Source organism: Elephas maximus, chromosome 25 (assembly GCF_024166365.1).
Source record: "Elephas maximus indicus isolate mEleMax1 chromosome 25, mEleMax1 primary haplotype, whole genome shotgun sequence".
Taxonomy (NCBI): Eukaryota; Metazoa; Chordata; class Mammalia; order Proboscidea; family Elephantidae; genus Elephas; species Elephas maximus.
This window is the reverse complement of record NC_064843.1, coordinates 18950776-18961420: the sequence shown is the minus strand read 5'-3', so window position 1 is coordinate 18961420 and position 10645 is coordinate 18950776. Positions and strand designations below refer to the sequence as shown.

General features: G+C 49.8%; 1 protein-coding gene across 3 annotated transcripts in view; it reads right to left on the bottom strand.

Moving 5' to 3' along the window:
• The window catches only part of RIPOR3 (RIPOR family member 3), an 87249-nt gene extending 76857 nt beyond the window's left edge, over positions 1-10392 (bottom strand). For 2 of the 3 annotated variants that reach the window (XM_049870078.1, XM_049870076.1), the window contains exon 1: positions 9591-10012. Coding sequence is in view for 2 of the 3 variants with exons in the window: in XM_049870076.1 (XP_049726033.1) it covers positions 9591-9593 (3 nt within the window). In the remaining variant the exon portion in view is untranslated. Of the gene's footprint in view, positions 1-9590; positions 10013-10343 lie in introns of those variants that run through there. The other variant, XM_049870077.1, reaches the window with a different exon arrangement.
• Between the last annotated feature and the right edge of the window lie 253 nt (positions 10393-10645).

Sequence of the window (10645 nt, the reverse complement as noted above, 5' to 3'; positions counted from 1 at the left end):
CCAATGTCTCTCTTCATTCTGCAGGCCCCAGGAAAGAAGTCCAGAGCCAAGGTTATCATGAGGTTCACAAATCTTAGGGGAACATGCTGTGGGGTGTAGGGTTGGTATACAAAGCCACATGTTATTCAATGCAGCATGTGTGATCACAGAAGACTGGACCCAACCTCACGTCCATCAACAGGGGATTTGGTTAAAATATTCCAGTATATCCACGGGACTCCCGTGTCCACGGAGGAAGGAGGAAGAAGGCAAGGGTCAGGAATAAATAACAGAAGCTGATGTTTGTGGAGGGCTTTATACACGTTGGGAACTCTTGCAAGTGCTTTTTGTGTCTTAACTCATTTAATCCTTACATCAATCTCATGAGGTGGAACCATTATCATTGCTTCAAAATGAGGAAACTGAGGCACCGAGAGCCCAAGTCCCCTGTCCGAGGTTCACGGTTCTAGATAGGCAGAGCTGGAATCTGGCGCAGGCAGTGGGTGCCAGAGCCACGTGCAGAACCCCTCTGCCATGCCGTCTCTCAGCTTCCCCACCTGGCCAAGGGTTCCGCCACCAGGAACACCCTGGAACCTTGGAGTGAAGAGAAACACACAGACAACCATCCATACTTCCCTGCCCTCTGCTGGCCTGGGGCAGCAGGTGTCATTAGATGAGCCTCGGTCTGAAACAGATTCGGAGAGCGCAGACGCTGTGGTAGCCAGCTTCCCTCTACAGTCAATTACTTCCAGCCAGCAGGGCCCACTGATTACTTTTATAGCCTTTTCTGGAGTCATGACAAGGAAAACTAAACCATCCACAGGACCCCTTTCGTCACTACCAGCCGGCTTTCACAGTTGGGGGTGCAGGAAGGAAAGGAAAATCACTTTTTTCCTCACTTTGAGCTAATCAACAGAACTCAAGGCTGACCGGCCAATATGTTGGTGTTGAGAAAAGCTGTTCTCAAGCAGAACTAATTGGCAACAGAGCTGGAATCTGCCCCCCTCCCTCCCCAACCCCAGAAAAAAGCATAAACGTGCTTTATCCCAGGGAATTACCCTTTGGAATAGGTATTCCAGACATGTTGTGTGCAACCGTTTGCTCCAGGCCAAAGGCAGCCTGTGCTGGTTACAACTCAACCACTTCAGCCTTTTTCCGCAATAAAATGATCACAAAGGTCAACGGCCCAAACCAGCCCAGCCTGTCCGGAGTGGACCTTTGCTTTCTGTTGCCAGGCACCAGCTCCCAGCTTCTAGGAACAGCGCCATGATCTGTAGACACTGGTTTGGCTGGAACTGATCCCCGCTCGGCTCCAGGGATGATCATCGACAGGATTAAGCCAATCAGCATGTCCCAATCCCCTGGCCACAAGACAGGGTGAGGGATGGACATATAACCCAACGACAACAATAAGGCACAAGAGGAACACTTAATCAGGGTTAAAGAAAAGAGAGATCTTCCCATTTTAGAGAAACTGAGGTGCAGAGAGGAGCCCTGGTGGTGCAGTGGTGCTTGGCTTAACCGAAAGGGCATCGGTTTGAACCCACTAGCCACTCCATGGGATTTACAGCCTTGGAAACCCTATGGGGCAGTTCTACTGTGTCCTATAGGGTCCCCATGAGTCAGAATTGACTTGACGGCAATGAGTTTGGTTTAGGAGGTGCAGAGAGTTGAAGTAACTTGCCCAGGGTCACACAGCGAGGTGGTAGAAGATCCAGGATTTGAACCCAAATCTATAACTGGAGGGTTTCCAACGCTTAACCACTAAGCTCCACCTCGAGACAGCATAAACTCGAAGGAAGCCAAACAAGCTGGATTCAAACCCAGCTCTGCTGTTTACTCCATGTGACTTCTGGCATGTTATTTAGCCCTTCTGTTTCTTAGTTTCCATATCCGCGAATGGGGCTCATAACAGTACCTCCATTTGCGGGCTCTGAAGTGTGAATGAACCAACAGCAACAGACGTCAAGTGCATGGAACAGTGCCTGTCACGCAGTGAGGATTTGCTGCTGCCCCCGCTCACCGTTTCCCAAGCGTGCTGAGAACCAGACTAAAGAAGGGCATGTCGGGTGAAGGAGGAAGAGGTTGATGCTAACAGGGCACAGTCTTCAATTCCTAACCCAAGTTTCCCTTCCTGGAAGGCAGGAATTAAGCCATGGGACTATTGGAGGTTCTCAGACCTGGAGATATACAGTTAGTGGCAGCTGGGCCTGTTGTTCTTCGTGGTGTCAAGATCTGGAGGAATTTCCTCCCACTCAAGTGGCAACAAGTAAGACATCTGACAAATACCACGTGGTAGAGGGTGGTGTGTGAATTGGTACAACCATGTTGCATTAGGGAATTAGTTCAGATTCCTTGTGACCCAGCCATTCTACTCCTGGACACGTATCTGAGACAAACGCCAGCATGTGTGTACCATGACATAGGCAAGAACAGTCCAGGCAAGCAAAAAGACAACTGGAAACAACCCAAATACCCATAGACAGGAAAAATAAACTCTAGTGAATTCAACCCTGGAATAGTACACAGCAGTGAAAAGTGAAATAACAACAAACAATATGCAAAGATGAATTTTAGTGATGAAATGCTTTATGAACATTTAAGTGCCAGAAGATATAGGTCTTTTTATAAAGTTCAAAAGTAAAAGTAAATAATCATTTTGGCACATATATGTATGTGATAAAACTTAAAAAAAAAAAAAAAAAGCAAGGAAAACAAACACAAAATTTGAAGCAGTAACTCCCTCATGGGAAGGGTAGAATGGGAGAGGAAAGAGCCCATAAATTATTATACGTTATTAAGTTCTGGTTCCCAGGGTGAGCAGTGGGTTCACAAGTCTTTATTAGGTTATGAATAAACCTATGGAGATTGTTAGATGGGAAGATAGATTGGGCCAGAGATGTCATGGTTTGATGATACTTAATTAAATGCTATTAATTAAATTCTATTTACCTGGACTAGATTTGGGGCCAAGGACCTAATGGGGGACCCTGGGCAGGTGAGTGAAAGTCCCTAGTCCGGTCCCTCAGGTGTTAACCAGCATTAGACCATTCAGCTCCCTGGCGGATGGGGGTGTCCGATTGTGCGTTTGGAGGAAACACTTAAGGCCCCCTCCTCGTGCTTCCATCTTCAGGGTCTTCCCTAGAATACTCTCCCTGCCCCTTACTCATTCTCCCCAGGGAGTGCGTTTTCTGGCTGCACTAGTCTGGAAGGCGATGTCACATGCTCCCTGCATCTCCCCGGACCCCAAATACTTAGCGGTGGGAGGCCAGCAGCATTGGAGGGAGTTCAATTCGAGGAGCAACATGGCCACAACCCCATGGCCACACATGAATCTGCCTCCTCTAACCTGCCTGACCCACCTGGACTCAGGTGGGGAAGAGGGTGCTGTTTACAGGGACCTCCAAGCCCATCTGTGACAGAGACCCTGAGGGAGGTGTGAAGGGAAGATGTGGGCCATTCACTCCACACTGTCCTTGGCCACCCCATGCACATCATGTCTCTTCACTGACTGCCTCAGAGCCTTGGTCTCAAAGGTGACAGACACCAAGAGCGGTGAGTGCAGGGCCACCTGAAGGGCCACAAACCCTTGTGTTGGGAATGTGAGTCCTTTTCTTGGTCCAACAGGTTGATGATGCACAGTGTCACAGACCCTCATTGTTACTCAAACTAGTGATAACTTAGTGGGCTAGCACAGCTTATCAATAGCTGGTATTCATAAATGACCCTAATTCATGTTCCCCTAAAAAGTCTGGCTACCTTGTTGCCCTCGGCAACACAGCAAAGCAACTATTTCAACAAGTATTTATTGAGTGAATACTATGTGTCTACTATGCGCCAATAAATACTTCCTGAGCGCCTACAGTCACTACTTGTCCGTCAGTGGAGGCTTGCGTGTTGCTATGATGCTGAGCAGGTTTCAGCAGAGCTTCCAGACTAAGACAAAGAAGAAAAGCCTGGTAATCTACTTCTGAAAATCAGTCAATGAAAACCTTGTGGATCACAACGGTCTGATCCACAGCTGACCATGAGGATGGCGCAGGACCGGGCAGCATTTAGTTCCATTGTGCACCAGGTCATCGTCATAAGTCAGGGGCTGGCTTGATGATAGCTAGCAGCAACAATTATGGGATACAGCACTGAACAAAACAGGCAAAAATAAAAATCCTGCCCTCAGGAAACTCACATTCCAGTAGGGGACAGACACTTAAGAAAAAAAGAAAAGAGAAGAAAATTATATAACACGTTAACCAAAAACCATTGCCATCAAGTCAATTCCAACTCATAGTGACCCTAAAGGGCAGAGTAGAAGTGCCACACTGGGTTTTCAAAGCTGCAAATCTTTAGAGAGGCAGGCTGCCACATCTTTCTCTCGCAGAGCAGTTGGTGGGTTTGAACCACTGACCTTTTGTTTAGCAGCCAAGTGCTAAACCACTGCACCACCAGGGCTCCTACTGTAGCATGTCAGATGATGATAAGTGCTAAGGAGAAAAATTAACCAGATAAGGGGAAAGAGAATTAAGGAGTGGTAGAGGTAGGGCAGAAACCCTGGTGGCGCAGTGGTTAAGAGCCTGGCTGCTAACCAAAAGGTCAGCTGTTCGAACCCACCAGCTGCTCCTTGGGAACCCTGTGAGGGCAGTTCCACTCTGTCCTACAGGGTTGCTATGAGTTGAAATCGACTTGACAGCAACATGTTTGGTTTTGGGGGCAGTTAGAGGTAGGGCTGCAGTTTTAAATAAAGGATGAGGATGGGCCTCAGTGAGGCGATGTTCGAACAAAGACCTGAAGGATGCAAAGGAGTGCGCCATGTGAGGATCTGGGCAATGAATGTTTCAGGCAGAGGGAAAAGCAAGTGCAAAGGCCCTGAGGCAGGACTGTGCCTGGCGTAACTGAGAACAGCAAGCGTGGCTGGAGCCAAATCAGCAAGGGGACATGTGGGGAGATGAGCTCGGAGAGGTAACCAGTTCAGATGCTGCAGGGCCTGGTGGGCCATGGTGGGGGTTTTACCTTTTACTCTGGGTGAGGTGGGAGCCGAGGCAGGGTGGTGGTGGGTGGGTTCTGAGCAGAGGAGGGACAGGATCTGATTTCACTGTAACAGGGCCCCGCTGACTGCATAGAAAGGACCAGCTATCAGGGAAACAAGAGGAGAAGCAGAGACCAGTGAGGAGGCAACTACAACTGTCCAGAGAGAGAGAGAGACACCATGGCGGCTTGGACCAGGGTGGGGGAAGTGGAGGTGACAGAAGCAGTCAGCTTCTGGATACACGCTGGGGATAAAGCCAACAGTATTTCTTTTTTACTGCAACGTAGAAGCAGCTGGGCTCTACCTGAGTGTGTTAGAGTCACGAAAGTTTGAGAGCTATGTCTTAAAGTCTGGTTATGAAAATGGATCCCTTCCACCCCCTTCTAGGAATTCTATTATGCAAACATGACAATGAACTTGAAGGCCTTCGTGGGCTAACGTGGAAACACACCCAGGGTGTATTGTCAAATGACAGAAGGGGGATGCAGAACAGACTATATAGAATGATCCCGTTTTTGAAAAATTTAAAAAAAGAAAAATATGACTACGAGCAAGTGAATGGTCTGAAAGAAGAGTGGTCCCCTGGAGGAGTGTCAGAGCAACTGAGGCAAACTCAGGACTGCCCTTCCTGCCATACAAAACAAGAAAACATGCCCCTTCGTATTTTTTTTTAATCACTGAGGCCATGAGTCCCTTCTTGAGCTCCAGTCGCACTTCCCTTGGCTAACGCCCCCACCTGGGCCTCCTCTTTGGCCCAGACTCTCAAAGGGGCGGGAACTTGGGAAGGAGAAACTTTTTCCTCTCGTGCTCACTTTGGAGAACTGGAAAGGACCCACCTGGCTCCTTGGGTTTCTAAAAATAGAAAGTTGTCTTGACTTTCCTATAGGTTTGGCTTAGCTGTTCTTTCTGCTTCTTCCAAGATGCTGTTTCTATTACAGAATCATACACCGCACATGAAAATAAGGGATGGCAGGAGTGAGACCTGGAGCGGGATGGAATTAGCAGGAAGCTGTCCCTGGTGGGACTCCTTATATAGGCACTGGCAGCCTCAAATGGCAACCCACCGACCGCAATGAAGGAAGAGCAACTCAGGGGGCTTTGTCACTGGTGGCCAGTGGCCCAGATGCCCTGGATGCAGGCAACACTTTCCACCCTCACCCAGTCTCTGCCTCCATTCTAAGGCTCAGGGCAGGAGAAAGGAGTTTGGCTGCTGGTTTGCTCTAGGAGAGAGGAGGAAGTTGAGGGATTTGCATCCACAGCCGCATGCCTGCGGTCTGAATCCCTCTGGGTGAGGGCTGAGAGCTCTGCGTGACAGGATTTCCAAGACCCTGGAAACAAGCATGTACGCTGAAGCGGCCAGTGGTGTGCTCGTAAAGGTTTAACAACTGGCTCTCCAGGGGAAAATACACACACACACACACACACACACTGAAGTTTATTATCAATTGTATTAACATAAAAGATGTGTGGCATCTAATTTACAAATGAAAATAAAATTTACAATACTCTTTCTTGTAAATTTCACATAGCCAATTGATTCTCACAGAAAACTTTTGTTGTGTTTTGCCCCCAACTCTTGTAGCTATCTATGGCCACCCTGTGGTTGAAATTGAGGGCCGAGTATAGTTCTTCACGAGCTGGTTGATACTGACCTTTATTTACCTTAAGGAGTAAGACAAAAGAGAAACAACAGAGTATGTTGGAACGGTACTCACCAGTCAATGAAGTGAGTAACTTCCTCCATTTTCTGTGCTACTCACAACATAAAGGCTATAAATACAACGTAGTTTTACGTTTAATCAGCAGCACTTTCTTTCTCCATCACTTACTTAAATCTAGACGATCAACAGAACAATAGATCAATAGAGAGCCCTGGTGACAGAGTGGTTAAGAGCTCGGCTGCTAACCAAAAGGTCAGCGGTTCAAATCCCCCAGCGGTTCCTAGGAAACCCTATAGGGCAGTTCTACTCTGTCCTATAGGATCCTTACGAGTCGAAATCGACTCAACGGCAACGGATTTGGTTTGGTTTTGGTTTTAAGACTCCCACCATGGCAGATTTCAAGCTACCAACTTGATGTCACTGAACGTGAACTTGGGACGAGATGCAATGCTGCACACCACCGTATCCTATTTCCGCCACACAGAGACAATAGGTGTAACCTCAGGAGCACAGATCATAGCAAAACGTAGTTTTTAAACACTAAGGAAGCGATAGTTTAGAGTACTTATTACCTCTGTTTTTAATATATTTAATTATAAGTTTATGCAATTTAATTTTTTAGTAATGGCCATATTCAACAACCAGCTCACAAAATTCCTGAAAATGACACAACTGGCTCTCGCAAGCTGTACAAGCTAGCTCCAGCACAGTGCCGTATGGGGACCCCATGGCAAAGAGTGTCGCCGAGTTGGGAAGGAAGCCATTCTCTCCACGTAATCTCAGCAGATGGAGCAGCTCGGGCACTAACGGGCGGACAGCTTTGTGTGTTTCCAGAGATGGCACCATGGACATTGCCGTGCTCGGGATGGGGAGCGCAACAGTGGCCTTGGGGACAGTGGCCAGAGGAAGGGAGAGAGGATGAACAGGGCAAGAGGCCAGTTTGTGAACATAAGTGAGACAGTGCTTTGGGGTTCCCCAGAAAGAACTGGGGGATACTGCAGGGGGCGGGAGGGAGCACTGAGGTTCTGATGACGAGTGGGCAGGGCTCTGTAACCAGTGGACATCTGGGTTAAATCACTCAGTACAAAAACTAAGCTGCACAACCAAACTTGGCTTTCAGCAATTCATTAGGCTTTTCAGAGGCTTGCTGCGCCCCAGTACTGTTATTATTGAATCAATAATGGCGGCACTACAGGCCAATCAAATATTTTTTTGGAAAAAAAAAAAAAAAACGCCATTGCCAACAAGTCAATTCCGACTCATAGCAGCCCTATAGGACAGAGTAGGGTTTCCAAGGCTGTAAATCTTTACGGAAGCAGACTGCCACAAACCTCTCCTGAAGAGTGACTGGTGGGTTCTAATCGCCAGCGTTTTGGTTAGCAGCCAGGCACTTAACCACTGCTCCATTCTACAAGTTCAGCTTAATTCCAACCTCCTCTGGGAAGCCTTCCCTGACTGCTCTGGGGAACTCGCCGGGAGGTTTTCTGCCTCTCCAAACTTTTGTTTACTCTCAGATGCCCTCACCTAGCTTAGAACTTAAATGCTCTCCAACCAGAGTAAGAGAATTTGAGGTTTTTTCCTAGGATAATCCCTTTGTTCGACAGATGAGGAAACTGAGGCCCCAAGAAGGGCAATGACTTGCTCAAGGTTACAAAGAAAATCAGAGGGTAGAATTGGGTAGGGTGACACTTGGGAATGAGGGAGTTTCTGGGACAAGCTGGGACCACAACAAGTGCCCAAGGCCTGGTCCTTAGCAGGGGAAGCCTGGGTCGGCACTGAGCTACTGTGGAATGGAACTTTCCTGGGGCAGAGAGGAGAGGAGGCCACATCTGGGAGCTGGGACCTTTAACTCTGCCCAGATGCCCAGCGTCTAAGGGACTTCCCACCTGCTGTGGCCCTGCGGCCCCTGACTGTAACAGGCATCCTTTTCTCAGTGCCAGGGGGACTTTATCTGCCTCTTATCTCTTGGCTGCTGTGGGTCATAGCTGCAGGGATGTATATGCAAATAGCCTCCGATAATGTTAATATGTGATTTCCCCCAGGGGAACCTTGTGGAAAGCACAGAGTTTCACAATGCTGTTTCATCCAGAGGAGCAGTGCAGGCCCAGAATGATTTGAAACAGATTTTTGAAAAGGCAAAATAAAAGTGGAACGAAACCTAGCAGAGGAGTGCGCCACTCTCCCCGCCCTGCCATTAACCCTCTTCTCTCACGCGCCAGGAGCCTCCTCCAACTTCAGCTCACTCAGCAAATCCTGCAGGGCTCTCATCTCCCTTCAGGCAAGAGCGAGCCCCTGCCCTATCCTGGGGCACGTGGTCCCCACCCTGGGCTGACACAGCACCCAAATAGTTGGAGGCTGCTTGCTGAGCTTCAGCCTGCTGCTTCCTCGGCCTCCCTCTCCAGGCAGTATTCCCTCAATGTGTTCTCCTCCTTCACCCCCATTTGTTGGGACAATCACAGAACCACAGAACACACAGTACATGCTATTGGGGGTGGGCAGTTTGGTGAAACCCAAGTTAGAAATACCTGGATCTGGTTCTCTTCTCTGCCACTGACTGGCTGTGTGACCTTGGGCAAGTCACTTCCCTTCTCTGAGCCTGTTTCCTCCCTGCATGGTGAGGATAATTATAATACCTGCTCCACAGGGAGTTGTGTGCCTAGGACAGTGCCTGGCATAAAGTAGATACACAATAAATAGCAGTGGTTGTTAAAGTTCCTTCAAGAGCGTTTACTCCAGGCACTCCATTTTAGAGTGGACAGAGAGGGGAAAGAACTTGCCCAAGGCCACACAGCAGGGTGCTGCCCACCCCATCTCAGCCCAGTCCAGGCTGGAATGGAGGAAGGGCTGTCTTCACACTCCCACCCCCACCCGCCCGTCCCCTGTCTAGGTGCCAGCCGGCAACTGCACATGCAGTGCTTGGTACTCACCATGGAGCAGGTCGGGACACTCGGACCGCGTCACGCCCGTCCTCCTCTCAGCTGCCTTGCCTTCTCTATCGCTGCCTGCAAATAAGCGTCTGCTTCCATCTGCCACAGAACTCAGGACTCCTGCTCAGGCTTGGAGGAGCCCATCCAGACCAGCCACGGGGCACCAGGTCCTGCTCCGACAGTCGCCTCTGAGCTTCTACTGTCCCCTGCGTCGTCTTCCTGGGGCAAGGGACCGGGTGTTCTGCCGGGCTCTGATAATGCAGCTGGGACTCTTATCTGGCCTGTGTCAGGGGGCAGGCGGCCAGGGCTCCAGGAAGCCCTACTGGGGGCCCTGGCCAGCTCTGCTGCCCCCGGGTGCCGACCGCTGCTCTGGATGGAGCCGACTGCCCGTCAGTGTCCCTCTGAGCTCTACCAGGGAGAATTCCATGCTGGCCCCCAACAGGCGGGGCCCCCACCCCTGCACGTCCCACCCCCCACTCTCATCTTGGCAAGGGGACTGGGAAAAGGCAGCTAATTTCAAGTCCACACAGAGCTTGTGGTCATGTCCTGAACCCTCCACGATTAATCACGGAGCATCTGATTTCTGCTTTGCCTGGCGGGGGGGTGGGGTGGGATCAGAGCTGCCTGGAAGTTTCTGTTTACTCCATTCTGCACCGGGCTGCCTGCTAATCACAGACAGACAGGGACGCAGCCTTTCCCTGCGCAGTCCGCCCTCCGCAGGCTCGCCTCCTCCAGCCCTCGTCTTCCTCTTACCTTGCCATTCTCCTCCATCCCCTTTCTCACTCTTGCTCCTGTCCTTTTCTTTCCCCTTTCCCCTCTGTCCCCCTCCTCCTTTTCCGGATCGGATCCCTCACACACCCCTTCCTCCCGTCCTGGGTTTCCCCCCAGTCCCATCTTCTCCTCCCCTCCCCCATGCCTCCTAGAGTGTGGATCAGTGGGGCCCTTTGCCTTTTCGTCTTTCTAGTTAATGGTCAGGTTTCTTTTCTTTTTTACACCCGGATTATTTCAGGGTTGCGGTGGTCCCTCTCCAAGTCTCTGTTACATTTGTATGTGCG